At 39.0% G+C, this 17,771-nt stretch overlaps 1 protein-coding gene across 4 annotated transcripts in view; it reads right to left on the bottom strand.

Annotated features, from left to right (window-relative positions):
• STAMBPL1 (STAM binding protein like 1) overlaps nt 1-17,771 on the bottom strand; it is a 42,091-nt gene that overhangs the window by 11,245 nt on the left and 13,075 nt on the right. For all 4 annotated transcript variants that reach the window (XR_012160023.1, XM_073353776.1, XM_073353778.1 and 1 more), the window contains 6 exons: nt 8,280-8,363; nt 6,803-7,020; nt 5,488-5,563; nt 3,803-3,898; nt 1,709-2,063; nt 996-1,120 (listed from right to left, as the gene is read on the bottom strand). Coding sequence is in view for 3 of the 4 variants with exons in the window: in XM_073353776.1 (XP_073209877.1) it covers nt 996-1,120; nt 1,709-2,063; nt 3,803-3,898; nt 5,488-5,563; nt 6,803-7,020; nt 8,280-8,363 (954 nt within the window). In the remaining variant the exon portion in view is untranslated. Of the gene's footprint in view, nt 1-995; nt 1,121-1,708; nt 2,064-3,802; nt 3,899-5,487; nt 5,564-6,802; nt 7,021-8,279; nt 8,364-17,771 lie in introns of those variants that run through there.

The raw sequence follows: 17,771 nt of genomic DNA, 5'->3' as shown, positions 1-17,771 counted from the left end.
GAAGCAACAAACGTATTTGAAATGTGTATGCACAGAAAAATGTTAAAAGAAGAGATGATGTCTGTTAAGAATGAAAGCAAGGGATGTAAAAATACAATTACTTTCTTTGAAGCTTGGAAACACAACATGCGTCCCTGTTTTTATTATTCTTGGTTTTTATGTGTGTCTAATGCACTTTGATATCCACTTCGAACTTCTTTGTTCTTGCATGTCTGTGTATCAGCATCAGTGGTGCTATCCCCACTGCTCTGGGAACAATCTGATAATTAAGTACTGCTGGAAAGTTAGCTAACTGACCACTGAACATTATCTAGGAAATAGGTAAGAACAAACAGCAGTGATTTTTGTTTTATTTGCTGACAGTGGTGGATTTTTTTAGAATTTGATAACACCCACCAATAGCTTTTAACATTTTTAATATCCAGTTTTCCTATAACTAAACCTCATTTTGTTTGATGAATACCAGGGAATGTTCTTGAAAAATCCTGTAATGGAGGTTAAGTGTACAGCTTAATAACAGTACATGACCACAATAACTATGGAGAATTAAGATCAAATAGGTCTGTAACAATGCAAACAGCAGACCACAATTCAATAAGATAGCCTAACAGAGCCATAAGATTATTTTATAAAGTTACTTACGTTACACATGGAGGGCTTGTCTCTACTACTGCTTAAGTCAATGTATGTTATGTCACTCAGGGGTGTGAAAAAGCCACCCACCTGAGTGACATTCTCCTGCCAACACAGATTTCACCTCTCGTTGAGGTGGAGTAATTATGCTGATGGAAGAGCGCTCTCCCGTCAACAGTGTATCTTCACCAGGTGCGTTACAGCGGTGCAGTTGCATCGGTGCAGCTGTGCCAACGTAGCAAGGTAGCGTAGACTAGCCCTTGCACTTCAGATCTGTTTTTGCTTTGATATCAGTTCATTACAGGAAAATACAGTACTATCAAAAATGCCTTCCCCGTACAAATGTGAAGGTTCAACTGTACCAGTTTTCCGCAGAGAATTCCACATGTCTCTATTCCTCTTACTGTATTTGCCTCTGCTAGCAGCAGAAATTTGTGACAAAGATCTGTGGGTAAAACTACACCTCGGAGTGCTTCAGCCATTTGATCTAAGAAACGAGGAGAAAGGGCATTTATAATTTAGTCTTCAGTGCAAAATTTTCTAATGTAACAGGTTTACACAGTTAAGAGATCAACTGAACTGACTTACATACGGAGTGCCATACTTGCCACAAAGAAGTTTTTGTCAGAATAATATAGAACTTTACAGAGCATAACCTTTCTTCTATTAAATGTACATCGAAGAATACAGAATGTTAACTGGATTGCATTCACTAAGGCAGTGAACTAGCAGTACTTCCTGGTCCAAATTTTCAGAAGAACTCTAAAAATGCAGCCACAGTGGGCCTGGGCCTGCTCCCATGGAGTTAATGGCAAAATTCCCATTTAATTCAATGGAAGCAATTGGGTCTGTAGTCTGCAGGCCTAGGAACTTGTAGGTGTGAAATGGGTAATCTCAGATGTACGTATCCATTTTAGGTGAGAAAACAAAGGGTAGTGTACAGACACACAAACATTCCAGGAACATTTGGTCCTCCATGTCAGAGAAAGCTACAATGAAATACACACATGCAGGTCGATATCATATAGTATGTTAGGAGATGCAGAGGAGCATTACAGCTCCACTGAACACTTACTCTGAACAGTGCTTAAAGTGGCTGCTGGCTTTAAGGCCTGGTTTACCGGAGGAGATTGTCCAGTAGAAACAGAGGCATCACTCTTACTGGCTTTCTCAGAAAATGTGGTAGATAAGGAGTTATTCTGATGCATAGAAATGCAAGACAACACACTTCCATCAATCTGCTCAGACATAACCATATTCTCTTTAATTTTCTGATCTCGGGCTAGTTCTTGCTTCTTAAGCTGATCTTCAAAGAACTGAAACTGCTCCGTTTCAAGCTGCTGTTGTCGCATCTGTGCAATTCTCTTCTTTTCTGCTTCTATCAGCCTCTGCTGCTCCAGTTTCTTTAAGAATTCAGCTTTACACTTGTTCTGCAAAGTATGTAAATAAAGTGGTCAGATCCTTTAGACGATGTTAAAAGAGTCACAAAATCATGAGGGGAAAGCTAGCAAACTGATTACCAGTTATTATCAGACAATAATGACACTGTTTGGAATACGTTAGCCACATTGCCCAATACAATTGTGCCCACAGAAGTGCTCTAAAATAATAAACACGATGTACTTAGGGGTAGAGGACAGAGATCTCCCATTCTGCACACCCCTGATACATTATGCATTTACCTCAGTATTAATAGTATTTGCCCTTGACACCCTTATATTTTAGCAGAAATAATTATAGTCTAAAAAAGTCATTTTATGAATAGGGGAGTAAAGGGAGAAGGCACAAACAAGTCTTTGTCATCAAGGACAAATCTATCTTCAAGTGGATTTCACAGCACAGTTCTCTCTCTCACACCTTCTCCTGCCCTCTTCCTTTCCCCTTGGACTGCTTCCAGGTATGTCTACACTTAAACCGCTGCACAGACACTCACTACAATGACAGGGGGGGTTCTCCCATCGCAGCAGTTAATCCACCTCCCCAGGAGGCAGTTGCTATGCTGATGGAAGAATTCTTCTGTTGACTAGTATTCTCTACACCAGGCGATAGGTCATCATAGCTACGTCTCTCAGGGGTGTGGAGCTATGCCAATGTAAGTTTTCAGTGGAGATCAGCCCTTAACCTTGCATTGTATGGATTTTTCCACACTACTTATTGTTCTCTCTCGGTCACAGTAGGTCCTCACTGTACTCTCCTCTCCCTCCAGCTGCCCAACACCAACTGCTATTCCACAAACTGCAGGGAACCTTCAGGTTCCAACATTCCTTCACCACTTCTGTTAAAGAGATAGCAACACAAACTGTCAGAATCCAGTTAAAATATAGATACTTAATCAATAACCAACAAACAAAACAAAACAAAACCTCGCAAACAAATCATAAATGGGAACATGGATTCTTGTTCCAAATTCCAGGAGACGCTCTGTGGGAGAAAGAACAGTGTTCCTTACTTCCTCTACCTCTTTCCATTACAAGCTTTTGAACTACAAATCCTACTCTCAGTGACTTTATTACACAAAGTGGGAATATGACTATGCAGCCCTTAATAGTTACTTAAATACACCCACGAGTCAACCAGAACCTAGCCTAATTTTGTACTTTTCACAATGCCTTGATGGATGTCAGAGTTCAAGGGAATACTAGTTGTGTTGTGGTCTAATTTTGCTTTTTCTTCAGGGAAAAGGGGCCAATTCAAATACTCATTAGTACAGTATCTGAATTTATCAAATAAAATAGCATTAACCAAACTGTACCAACCTGCAATAGAGGCTTTTTCTACAATAGATAAAGACATTAAGCATTTCTATTAAGTAAATGCTAAAATATTTACATATTTATTTCTAAATAACCACACATCTACACCACTTATTTTCAAATACACTGCTTTATTAAAAAGAAAAGGAGGTCTTGTGGCACCTTAGAGACTAACCAATTTATTGGAGCATAAGCTTTCGTGAGTACAGCTCACTGCATCGGATGCTTTATTAGATGCTCAAAAGACACAGTTTCTAATAGTGCCTAAACAATAGTAAAATTTAGATGTTTTTCTCATACAACTGCTTTTTTATTTGAATGTTGATTATGTAATATTTATAACTAACTGATTAAATCAGTAAACATTCATATGAATAATGCTTTAAAAATTAAATGTGAATTCAGATAAGACTTACTTTGTCTTGCATATATTCTTGGTATTCTGCGTTATATTTCTTTAAAAGATCCTTCTTCAATTCATCTGTCCTTGGAAATGCAACCTCTTTCAGTTTCTTTTGGGAAGGGGTGGGGGAAGGGGAGGAGAAATAAAAAAAATCGTAAAACTGATTTCCTGCCTTTGAAACAAACAAACAAACAAATTAGCTGGGAAGGAAAATCAGCTGGAATGCAGATTTAAAAAGTCAATCATTTCAAAACAAAGTTAAAAATACTAAATTACAGGCATGTCAAATACATAAAGCCATGTCTGTAGCTGTTATCAGTTGGCACAGTCCATTGAAGCTATGCCAGTTTACACCAGCTGAGATCTGGCCAACAGATTTCTTGTTGAAAAGAAAAATCACTTTTCCAACCAGTCTGATGCCTCTGTGAGGCACAAATGACATGTGACAAACGGCATTACTGGCTCAGATTACGTTTATTTCTAGGTTTTAGATCAGCTTTGGCCCAGATCCTGCAACAAGCTATCTGGGATGAGCCTAGGTGGGGCTCCACTCAGATGTGGAGTTCTGCCTGTGGAGAGTTTACTGCAGGAATGGGGTCTTTGATATTACATGTTTCAAGACCTTAACTAAAGTACTTAAGCATGTACTTAATCCCATTGATTAACAGAATTTAAGCATGTGCTTGGGCACCTCTCCTGAATAGGGATGCTTTCCTGATTTAAGGCCCAAGGCAGAATAAGAATCGGAAGAAAATTATGTGGACCAAGCCTCAAAAGAGACCCTATTAAATGTATTAAACTTACAATGGTAGACCTCAATCACATGGCACTTTACATACTTGCTTAGCTTTACTCACATAAGAACTCCTATTGAGTTCAATAGCTTGGGCCCGTAGTTATTGGGGTGTTTAAATAATTCAAACTGGAAAATTTAACATCAGTGTAGCATTTTGCCAGATGAATCTGAGTATATACAAACCAGTGCACAGGTGCTATTGCCTGTCACAGCACACATGCACCAGAAAGCAGCTGTCCCCTTCTGGAATCACTTGGAATGCACTGTGGAATGGCAGCATGAGGCACAATGTTTTGCTAGAAGAGACAGTTTTCCATATTTCAGTGAATATCAATGGATAATTTCAGGTGTTTTAAACTGAGGAGGGAACTATTTAAAAAGTTCATCCATTAATTAAAGCAATGATGAAACCAATATAGTACTGGAGAAATTGGGAAAAACATTAAAAGGAAATGGAGTACATATTTTAGTGTTAAAGAAAGCAGAAAATACTTTGGCTTATCAGCACGTTAAGCAGATAATATACAGTACACTAATAATTCCAAACGTCCCTCCGGCACTCAGAAGTCAAGGGTCATTCATTTAAATGGAAGCAGGATGATATCCTAAATGCTTTTAAATTAAGGTATTTAAAATATATGTATCCTTTAGAAACAGATTTAACTAAGTGTCAAACAATCCATATACTATTGGCTCTGTTCAGCGATACCAATTAATTCACATTTTAGGAGTTGCAATTAGAATCCCAGCAATGATCAAGTTAGTAAACTGAAATTAAACTTTGTTGCTAATGGAGTTAGTTAAAAGAACTTAGTCTTGGTTGGTTCCGTACGTATTTGTTAGTTCTGGGGAAAGAACAATTTAGTTACTGAGAGAGCAATGCCAGGAAAAAGCAAACCTACCTTCATGATATCCTGTTTTTCTGGTACTGAACATTGCTGATAGTCTCGGTGACTGGGCAGCTTTTCTACAAATAAGCTAGAAAATTAAACACACACATTTCCCCCCTTGTTAGCCAAAGGAAGATCCACAACAGCTTTTATGTTGGGAGGAAAACAAGTTTTGCATATCACAGAAGTTGAACACTACAGTCCAATTTGATTTATAGCAGTTTTCTATGCTTTCACAGGTTTAAACCATGTCACTGAAATTCCAGCACTGATTTACATAACACAAATCTTAACCCCCACAATATTATTTTCTGTAGCTGGATGCACTTTTCCTTGTTCTTTAGTAGCAAAGGGTAATAGCAGGACTAACTAACACATGGCACCAGAAATCACCATGCTGGGCACAAGCTAGCCTTTGTAACCCGATCTTATCAGCATCACCCTTGTCCTTCCATCCCCTTTTCACTCTGAACACACTTGTTAGGTCTTGTCTTATTTAAGGTCTTCAGGCCAGTGAATGTCCTTTATTCTATGATTGTTCATGGATTGCAACTTTCACGAGCTACTGCCATGTAAATAATAATAATGATAACATGGTAAAAGTCTAAGAGAGAAGGCTTCCAACAGAGGAAGTCTCTGTAGAGACTTCATGTGAAGTCATGCATGTCATACTGACATGCATTACTGCAGCCCACTTCTGACCACACCAACCTGTGCTACAAGGTGAAACAAATTATTTTATAGAACAGGCAGAATCAATCACTATTGTGCACGTAGGATGCACACTGGATACCTCTGTTTACAGCCACCCATAGCTTTCTGAAAAGTTCACCTTCAAGACTGGAAATTTCCTGGCCCTCTGTTCCCAAAAGTTGCATGTGTTTGTTTAAAAACAAGCAACGAACAAATGCAACAATGCCTGAACAAACAAACAGGATACCAAAGTGAGGGAACCCCCCCAGTCCCCCATTATTATATATTTAACTTTTTTTAAAGTTCTACAGCCTGTCTCCTTAGAAAGTTTAAATCTGCTATGGACTTAGCTCTCAATTAGGAAGTAACTGAGTGTTCTAGTGAAATCTGCTTTTGATTTGATGGAGTTATGACCTTTTGAAAAAAAAATCACATGCTAAGCATGCACTGGACATTTTGCAATGACTTATTCATTCAGGGACAGACTCTGTCTAGTCCTTGTGTGGAAGAGTAGCAGAATGAGGGAGTAAAAAGCCCCTCTTTTTGTGGTCTGTTTGATGGCTGGGCAAAATTACCAAATCAATCTATCCATCAGACTCATTACGGTAAAAAAAAACTACAGATTATTCCTTACGTTATAAATTTATTATAAAGAACAAAAGCATTCTCCAGGTTTCCTTCCTCCAGATATACAGATGCCATGCGCTCCATCTCTACTCCGGATCTAAAGTAACGACGCGGCGTAATATCCTCATTGATTGTTATATTACAGGCAAGCTTGCTTAAGGCACGTACTCGCTCCTCTGGGCTCACTGAAACATCTGTGTGGTCAGGCATAGCTGCTAACTTTTTCTGAAAAACAAGCAACACATCACAGGTTACATTTCACCTTGGATGGCTGACCCCATTCACACATGTCCTTGTTCAAGGCACTGAGGGAAATTTAAATTTAAATCAATAAATTAATTAAATAAAATCAATCAATAAATAGCCACAAATGTTAGTAACAATGAAAAGACTTCATCATGCGTCTTCAATGGCGTTAAAAACCATGAATAAATTATATTAAAAACACAAAAATTGTGAAAAAGATAAAGACAAAATTAAATTAACTAGAGTGAAACAAATAAAAGAATAAGCCTGATTTGGCAGCTTCCTAGACTTCCCAAGATATGAATTCCCATAAAGTGCCCCATTTTTATAGACGTTTAAAGTATTCTACCTAGGCCTGATCTACCCTTGGAACTTACACAGGCCCAGCAACATCTCCTAAGTGCATGAAAAATCCACACCTCTGAGAGATGCAGCTATGCTAACATCACCCCCCAGTGCAGACAGTGCTAGGTCAATGGAAGAATTCTTCTGTTGACCTAGCAATCTGGGAGTAGCTCCAGCAATGGGAGAAGCCCTCCCGTTGGCATAGGTTGTGTCTACACTGGAAATGCTACAGCAGTGCAGCGGCTGTAGCATTTCAAGCGTAGGCAAGCCCTTACCACTGGATGTAATGTTTACAGTTGGGTGTAGCCTAACTGATAACAGCAGTCAGAATTTGCAGGATCACACCAGAAGTTCATTTCAATGGAACTTTACAGATTAAAGCATTCATTTACAGCTGAATAAACTAAAGCTATTTAACAGGACAGGAAGAGAAGCCAGCAAGAAAAGCCATGAACTCATGTTCTATAAGATTTAATACATTTTCTCTTTCATACCGTTATTTAAAATAATTTTGATTACATTCCTGAATGAAACTGCAGCTGTGAAACTGCTTCATCTTATTATATTTTAAAGGCTTCAGTCTTTCAATTCAGAATGTGTATACAAACACACCCCAGAGGAAGTGCACAGTAACTAAGAGGGAGAAACCCAACAAATCAAATGTATTCAATATAATATTTAAAAAATATTTAAATTCCAGCTCGCTACACTCCATACGAAGGGGCAGCTGGACAGAGAATAAGGGTGGTAGCAGGGAATGGTGGTTAGAAACTTGGAAAAACCCTTGAGCTGGTGGTCAGCACAACTAAACTAGCGTGGGTGGTATCAGATAGTTTGCTGCTTTTTTGAAACTCTGGATGCCAAAGCATTAAATATCAAAATGTAATACATACCAATGAACTAACAGTGAATGGCTGTTCCATGTTGCCCACAGTCTGCAAACCAAGAAGATTACTATTTCTTTTCAATCTCTCCATCTGGTCACAAAGAACAAAATGGGGGGCACAGGGGAGGAGGGCGGAAAAAAAATCAATGCAATGTTTAGTGCTTGCAGTAAGTTGCCCTCCCCACAGCCCCGCGAGTCATGGTTTATTGGTCAAAGAGGAACTTCAGTACAAATACTCTGATTGTCACCATGTGCTAACACGAAATATGATAATGAAGTCATTTTAACTGAAAATATCTTCAAACATCTATGTTCTTATGCCATGCCAAGTACCATAACAGTTTAAAATCGAACACAACACACACAAGTCAAATTATGCATTTTAATAAACATGTTACTACAGGTGGCCTCAGTATATAATAGTATATTAAGTAGTTTTAAAATAAATTGATTTCATATTTTGTTAAGTTGTAATTTAAATGACAAACACAAAGGAGGGGGAGAGTCCAAATCAAAAGTTCAGAGACTAATAAGTGCATTTGTTTTTCCATCTGCATATGCCATGGTAAATGTATCTAGGTACAGTGTGAATTTGAGCACTTTTTTCTAGCAGGTCTATAATTATAAATTAAATCAGGCAACTGTCCTGCCTTAATATGGAAACTACATGTTTAGTAACTAAAAGTATATGAAACCTTTCTAGCACTATTTGTATAGCATGTATAGCACTGGTCAATTGCAAGAAGTGATCGAAAACTGCACTCAGCATGGAAGAGATAGGAGTTAACACGACCCTTCAGTAAATGCAAATAGTAACAAGTAAAGGCAAACATTTGAAAGTGCTGTGGTCATCAGCAAAAAAGGCTTCTGACAAGGAAATGATTCATTAAGTTATACTTTAATATGAATCTGAAGCTGGGAAGGTGGGTGCTCTAATTCCCAACACTTCAGTGCTCAATCTAGAAGATTGGTCTTGAATGTCAAAGGTTTTGTGCGATACAGAAAATGCACATTACAAACATCTAAAGGCTAGACTGGTTCATCACAGAAGCCCCAGACTCAGAGGAGTTGCAGCAAAGACTTAATGTGGACTTCTCCCTCTCTGGAGGCTAGTTTGAACCCTGGCAGAAATTAGAGCAACCCCTAGGGCTGTTTTTCTGTATCTTTTTACAAAGAAATAATTAGTTATGTTTTCTGCGACTCCATTACTTCCTGTCTTTGCCTCTTCCTTGTTTTTCTTAAAGGCTAATCATATCTATTAGGTCAGCCTTTAGTTTTAACCATTATCTTTACCATTTTAGAGTCAACAATTTCATCTCAGTTATTAACTGGCCAGTTTTCTTTCTTTTTTGTTTTGTTTCCTCCTTGATTTACTTGTAAATTCCTTTACTAATCCACTTATTCCCTTTGACTAGATATAACTAATTCTACATTGTTGCAGTCATTATAATTACCTAATAAGTCTTACTGGCTATATATTCTTGCTTGGGTCCATCCCCAGTTTTTCCACTGCCAGCCCTGGTTCTTTTTACAATCATTGCTAGGTGTGCTACAAGTCTGTGAATTGGCCTAAATTTTCAAGCCGATGTGTGCAAAATACTTGCATGCTTTTGCAATGCTACTTTGAAAACTGGATCTGAAATGTAAATTTGGTTCACTCACATTTACTGTCGTATGTACTTCCCCAAAAATGGTTCTATTCTAGAGATTCTAAACTTCAGCCAAATTAAAATTCTCAAGACAGGGCATTAGAAACACAACTACAAAACCTGATTATAATATGATGCTTCCTGTTTCATGTGAGAATCTCCTATTATATGTAACAGTGAAAATGTGCTCCATATACTAACATGGAATACTATAAGTAGTGAAATTTCTTTTTCAAGAATAAACCATGTTCCCGTAATGAGTTAGGTATGATTGTTCTATGAAGTGTTTCCATCCAAAGAGCGACATTAAAAAAAAAATCCATGAAATTTTATAAAGCAGGAAGTTTTGCTATATGTTGCAAAGAAGGACCTTTTCTTTTACAGAACCTAGATATCAAATGCAGAAGTCAGTTTATTCAGGGGAAATTTTGAATTCTGTTAACTAAAAAAGATCACCTCAACATGAACAGATTTTACACAAGTGAATTTAATCGTCTTCCAATCAATCACAATAGCCCTCAGCTAAGTGAGAGTTTTGTTTGTTTGCTTTATAACCCTAGTGACAAGCCACTAAGGCCTCCAGATTATTCTTCAAAAGAGTTATTTTGTCATGTTTCCTGGCTCAGTCTTTACCACTGCTAGCACTGTAATCAAATCTTAAAAAGAAGTCCATGGTAGCTGCTGGGTGCTTGGCACCTTGGAAAATCAGGCCACTGTAAGGATTTACAAGGCTAACATAAGTTAGCCTTGTAAATCCTTACAGTGCCCTGATCTCTCTCTCTATATATAAATATATCTTTGTCACTGTACCCAGTTATGGGTCTTTAGTGCTACCCTGGTGGCACCAAAGGACCATAAAGCTAGCTTACCTGACCACCTGGAAGTTGCCCTGGTGTAAGGGGAATTTTTGGATGGGGCTGAGCTGGCATATTGGTCCTATGCCTCCTCCCCTGCCCCCCACAGCCCAACACCAGGAGCTGTATTTTGGGAAAGGGAGAATGCCACAACACTGCCTATTCCTGGCTTGTAGAACAGACCCTTGAGGCCACAGCAGGCTACTTGCTCTAATATATATATACCAGGCGCTGAAGGGGGCCTTGGCCAGCTCCATGCAGATCCACCCAGCTCAGCCAGACTATTGAAACTACATTACTGTGGACAGTATCAAGAATCAGGACAAAAATAATGGGAGGCAAGGAGCTCATTTTCATAAGCTTTCCTACCCCTGCAGCCTCACAGATTCCCTTGGTGGAGATGGAGAAGTATTTTTTGATCTTCAGCATGAAAGACAGCATCCAGTCTTCTTTGATTCATGTGGCACAGAAAGCAAATGCCTCTGAAGGATCAAAACTTGCTACAATATATATTCATGTTAAAACAAAGGGTATGAAATCATTCCCTCCTTCACTTACCTGTCAAGTCCCAAGCTCAATATTTTGTATTTTCTGTGTATCTGCAGATTCAATCCACAAAATGTGATCAAATCCTGAACCCAACAGTCCTTACTTAGGAAATCCCTTACTGAAGACAACAGACATTTTACCAGAGCGAGGACTTCAGTATTTCATCTATTATGCAGGAACTAATTATTAATTTTAAGTTTACCCCTGCTACAGTTCTATTATTTTTCAAAAGCATTACTGCTCATTCTTTAAGGAACCAGGGAAAGGGGGGAAGAGAAACTGATACAGGATAGATATCAGAATGAGCATTTACTTTGGATCAAAAATAGTATTCCCCACCCCACACAACCAACCTTAAACAAGAAGTGAAACACTCCAATAAGTCTGTTAAAAAAAAACAAACTGCATGGGCATGTATCCGAGATAAAATCTGCATTACAATGATCTGCTTTAGTGATAAAATAGATCAAATTTCATTTTAAAAACATCTTTCGCCTTGTAAAATGTAAAAGTTTACTAAAGAAGTGGCCAGTTCAGGAGAAGGACAATCTTTTCATAACTAGGTTGCTGGTCTGAATCCAACATGGGTCAGTGGTGACAATGTACCACCACAGCTTTAATACTTTCCCCACTCCTACTAGCCAGGCTGAAACACACTGGTACCCTGAGCCACACCCCCGACTGCCCCATATCTCATTGGTCAGGTATCACCCATTCCTGTCACCCAAAGCTCCCAGGGTCCTGAGGGCTGAACACTGAGCCAACCAAAATGCCAACTGCCACTAAATGAATCAATCAGTGCTGCTCTGCCCCCACCCAATAAATCATTTTATGTCGGCCTCACTGAGGTTCCCCTCCTCCTGGATGACACCAAAATCCATTCTTAAACAGGAAGCAGCCAGCTGTGGAAGATCACCAGTGATGGGCTCTTTGTCTGCCACCATCCCAGAAAAGGTTTCTGTTGGGACAGATTCCTCTTTTGGGGAGGCACAAACACCCATCAAGGAATTCCCACCCCAGTAGCCCCAACCTTCCCAGCATGCCCTAACACTAGCAGTACAAAAGTTAAAGTTAAAAGGTTACATTTGCCTCATTAATTTCTTTAAAATAAAGGAGTGTTAATAAGAAATAAAGTTCAATTACAAATTCAGGCATATTAAGAGGAGACATCTGGTGGCAGCAGAAACTCACACTTCCTCAAATGATGCACTGGTGTTTGTGAAAGCCTTGAAGAGCAAGCTCCTGCACGTATGCATACCATGTCAAGATACAGCAAAAGAGGTTAGCAGAAAAGTCAGTACAAATAGTGAAGCACTTGATTTAAAAAAAATCCCTCGTGGATTCCAACGTAGAAGGCAATTTGGGTTATGGAACAATATTTAAAATTGATACAGTAAATACACTACTAGGACAAACTTGACATTTTTGTAAAAAATTACTGTAAAAAGATACAAATGTTATGCCTAATACCATATACAGCACAAATAAAAAAATGTGGCTACAAAAGCACTGACATGTTTTATAATGATTCTAATATGCTTTCTGACCAATGTATCCAAGTGTAGAGAATAATGAGGAGACTACTATTATATAGAAGATTAAGCCTCTTTAAAGAAAAAAAAAGAATGACATTGGCCAGCTTGGTTTGCATTTGCACATGAACATACTATATGTTTGTACAGTGCACAGCAAAAGAATTACCCTTATCCAGATTAGGGCCTCTGTTATTGAAATACAAGTTAATAGTAAAAGAGTAATGAAGTACTCTACACGATCAAGGAGAAACTCAAATGTGTAATCCCTTAAGTGAAATGGAGTGTAGTTTTATTCATTTTTCAGATATAGAAAACAATTGTGTTAATATATAAAACCAGGGTGGATAAAAATCAATGATTTAAAAAATAAATAAATAAAACACCAGATTTTTTTGATAAAATGCTTTTTGAAGAAAAAACCTATCTAAAGATAGTTTTAATTAAGATAAATTATAGCTTAAAGATATCTCATCGTGGAATAGGGATTATAAATTCTAATTCTATAGTGTGAGACAATATATTCATATCCAATAGTTCATGGATTAGGGACCTAATCTTATGTGGTGCCAGGAGCTTCTGTATAGATTATTTAGGTTAATCTTTCTATCTACCCAGTAGGACTCAGTGCAGAAGATACCATCAGAGATGCTTAGTTTAGCAGTTCTCAAACTGTGGATTTGTGTCTCCAGAGATAACATTGTTGTTAACAGCAAAAATGGTTGTTGAAGTTTTTTCGAAGCGTTTTTTTTTTAAAAAAAAAAATAATAAAATTTCATTTCACTATTTTAGTTAAAAACAATTTTAACAAAAACAAACCTGATTTTAAAAAACTTGAAGGTTTAACTAAATTCAAAAATTCATATGCTCGTTTTGTTAAAATATTATGTTTGTTGTTGAAGAAAAAGATCCAGAATATATAACATTGTTGTTTTAGTTAAATAAAACAGTTTAAATGTCTGTCTGGTGATATTCTCCTCCTAATACAGCATGGCAAGAAAATCCTCCAAATATTAATGATTAACCTGTTGAATTGGAGATAGTTCACCTCCCGATGACTTCATAAATATCTGCTTCAATTACCTTTGGTAAATGAAATGACCAATCATTCATTTTCTGATATAGCTGTAAAACTAATCTGAAAAGTTCTCAAAATAAATCACTTTAAAAATATATAGTCTGCACCTTCTAAAAATGAAACTTACATCTATCTCTGAGTTGTGAAGAATATGTATTAAGGTTATAACAACGAACAAGAATGCACTTTTATGTAGAAATACATGATTAAATCGAGTCTTCCTGACTTGTGATTTAAATCAATTGATTTAAATCAAATCCATCCTGTGTAAAACTATAATCCAACCCCCAGTGCCGGGGATATGAGCCATTATACTAACTGGGAACCATCTCAGCCAGTCATAGTGTTGGAATGCTATACATCTACTGACATATTTCTCACTTATCCAATCCTGCACACTTCAATTGGCTGAGAGTAATCAGATTTGCATAACAAGTGTATAGTTATTTATTAATAACCAGACAGTGTGCAAATCCATGTAATGATTACTTAAATGCCCTGAGCAAAATGGAACACAAGGATTTATATAATCACTGAATGGCTATTTCTTCATATACATATAACGATTAAGCAAATTCTCCTAGTCCCACTGGTAGCTACATACAGAACATCAACATGCTCACAAAGAGCATGGTACCTACAATTTCTGCCCTCCACCTACCCCATCACACCACAATTTTATTACACATGTTATAATGACCATGATGTATAAAAAATGCAGATTTTCTTCTAGTGTAAAAGTGTGCATCTAGGAAAAGAGTTCAGTCACTACTGAAGTCATCAATTTAATGAGGAAAAATACAAAAACACAAGAAACTCTTAAACTCCTAATTACAGGCCCAAACTGTCTCAACAACTTTTAAATAAGACCATGATTACCATGGGTGGTGTTCTTAAAAATTAGTGGCATGGCATAGCCCTACATTTTTAAAATCCACTGTATCAAACCTAAGAGTAAAAATAAATAGTTTGTACAGAAAGTACAGGCTGGCTGAGCATTTCAAAGGAGCCAAAGGAAGTTTAGTGCCTATCTTCCATTGCATTTCACTAGGAGGTAGGCACCTAAAAATGGAGGCTTCTTGGAAAAAATAAGTCATGGGACAGAAACTCTGTCTTTATAGATTACTTGAAGATAATCAAAACAGCAAAAGCTGCCTTCTAACAGTTAAGTCTGCACAGAAGATGGCTGTCTATAAATAAACATGGGCTTTTGGATAAGTGTTCACTACCAGAATGATTCAGTTAGCATAAAGAGAGCAACAGCCTGTTTTAGACAAAGATGAGAGAAGGAGATAAAAAGACTAAATTAATTTAAACAAAGAGGTCTATTGATACTGCCCAAGGACTGTATTAAGATCATGTTTGGTAAACAAGAGGCGGGTGGGACCAGAAATTAGACCTAATTGGAGGACAAAATAATGAGGGCATGAGCTATTCCATTTTCACCCTTTTTTGGGGCCCTTTAAAAGATTTTTTGGGGGGTGGGAGGAACACGACTACCAACACTACAACAGCCACTGAAGAGATTTTTCATTATAATGCCCAGAAATTGGCACACTCCTCACTATCACTGCTGCATCAGTGAGGGTCCCAACCTGACACAGGTGAGATCCTGCTCTGTCTTCCCTTCCTTCATGTGCCCCTTTTTGCACAGCCTGTCTCCCAACTCTGGCCCCGGCCCATGCTATCTTAGAATCATAGAATATCAGGGTTGGAAGGGACCTCAGGAGGTCATCTAGTCCAACCCCCTGCTCAAAGCAGGACCAATCCCCAACTAAATCATCCCAGCCAGGCCTTTGTCAAGCCTGACCTTAAAAACCTCTAAGGAAGTAGATTCCACCACCTCCCTAGGTAACCCATTCCAGTGCTTCACCACCCTTCTAGTGAAAAAGTTTTTCCTAATTCCAACCTAAACCTCCCCTACTGTAACTTGAGACCATTATGCCCTGTTCTGTCATCTGGTACCACGAGAACAGTCTAGATCCATCCTCTTTGGAACTCCCTTTCAGATAGTTGAAAGCAGCTATCAAATCCCCCCTCATTCTTCTCTTATGCAGACTAAATAATCCCAGTTCCCTCAGCCTCTCCTCATAAGTCATGTGCTCCGGCCCCCCCAATCATTTTTGTTGCCCTCTGCTGGACTCGCTTCAATTTTTCCACATCCTTCTTGTAGTGTGGGGCCCAAAACTGGACAGTGTACTCCAGATGAGGCCTCACCAATGCCAAATAGAGGGGAACGATCACGTCCCTGGATATGCTGGCAATGCTCCTACTTATACAGCCCAAAATGCCATTAGCCTTTTTGGCAACAAGGGCACACTGTTGACTCATATCCAGCTTCTCGTCCACTGTCACCCTAGGTCCTATTCTGCAGAACTGCTGCCTAGCCAGTCAGTCCCTAGTCTGTAGCAGTGCATGGAATTCTTCTGTCCTAAGTGCAGGACTCTGCACTTGTCCTTGTTGAACCTCATCAGATTTCTTTTAGCCCAAGCCTCTAACTTGTCTAGGTCCTTCTGTATCCTATCCCTACCTTCCAGCATATCTACCACTCCTCCCAGTTTACTGTCATCTGCAAACTTGCTGAGGGTGCAATCTACAGCATCCTCCAGATCATTAATGAAGATACTGAACAAAACCGGCCCCAGGACTGACCCTTGGGGCACTCCGCTCGATACTGGCTGCCAACTAGACATGGAGCTATTGACCACTACCCGTTGAGCCTGATGATCTAGCCAGCTTTCTATCCACCTTATAGTCCATTCATTCAGCCCATATTTCTTTACCTTGCTGGCAAGAATACTGTGGGAGACAGTATCAAAAGCTCTGCTAAAGTCAAGGAATAACAGTCTACTGCTTTCCCCTCATCCACAGAGCCAGTTATCATCTTCCACCTATCCTCTCTCTCTCAGCTTTTCACCTGATCCTGAAATTAACTGCATTGCACCATCATGGCGAGATGAGACAGCCTATCCAGTTCTGCTCAGCCAGAGAAGGACCAGTAAAGGCGAGCGACCTGACCAGACCAACCAAATGATGTCTCTGCCCATGGCGGCAAGTCAGGATCCAGAGCAATAGCCATTGTGGCCAACCAACCGTCCGAAAGCATCTGTCCATGAGTCATGACTGATTAATTTTCTAGTGTGTTTGCCATGGAACTAAGCAGGCTGAAGTCTTTGTGTGCCGAAGTGTTTAATAGTGGACAACAGCTGGCACCTTTAACTCTTTGGGCCCACACTAGCAGTGTTCTGTTAATTTAGATGGAAGGTAAGTCTGGATGATCTTGTGCCAGGAATCTATGCTATCCATTTAGAGAACCTTGCCTCCATGATGGCTCTGCAACTAGTGTTTCTAGTCAGCAGCACAAGACCATGTGAACTGACTAGCAGGGTCTCCCTTGAGCCCTGGCAGTCCTTATGGCCACCCCCACTGGAAAGCTGGGGAGCAATACAAGAGACATTCTAGTGGTCAGAATTATATTCTTTACATCTAATTTCCATGAACCAGAAGAGAGATGAAGGCTTCATCCCAGTTGTTAGGATATAGATATTCAGGCCTGTCTGTAAAGGCCTATACTCTAAGAATTTAGGTGTATTCTTATCACTTGGCTAGTGATAGAGGTATAAAAGAAAGAATCAAAACCACTGTCTGCCAGTGTAAGGGCCTTCTCTTACTGTGACAGTTTGTGGCCCTGTGCTTAGGCTCAGGCCTTTGGCTAAGCAGCAGAGGCAGCCATAAGCTGGGAAGCGAACGGTCACATCCTCGCATTCCAAACTAGTCACATTGAAATAAGGTGCTATTGGGCTGTTAGGCACTATCAGGACAGGATTGTATTCCTAT

Source organism: Lepidochelys kempii, chromosome 7 (genome assembly GCF_965140265.1).
Source record: "Lepidochelys kempii isolate rLepKem1 chromosome 7, rLepKem1.hap2, whole genome shotgun sequence".
Lineage (NCBI taxonomy): Eukaryota > Metazoa > Chordata > Testudines > Cheloniidae > Lepidochelys > Lepidochelys kempii.
The sequence above is the reverse complement of the archived record's forward strand: the minus strand, read 5'-3'. Positions and strand labels throughout refer to the sequence as shown.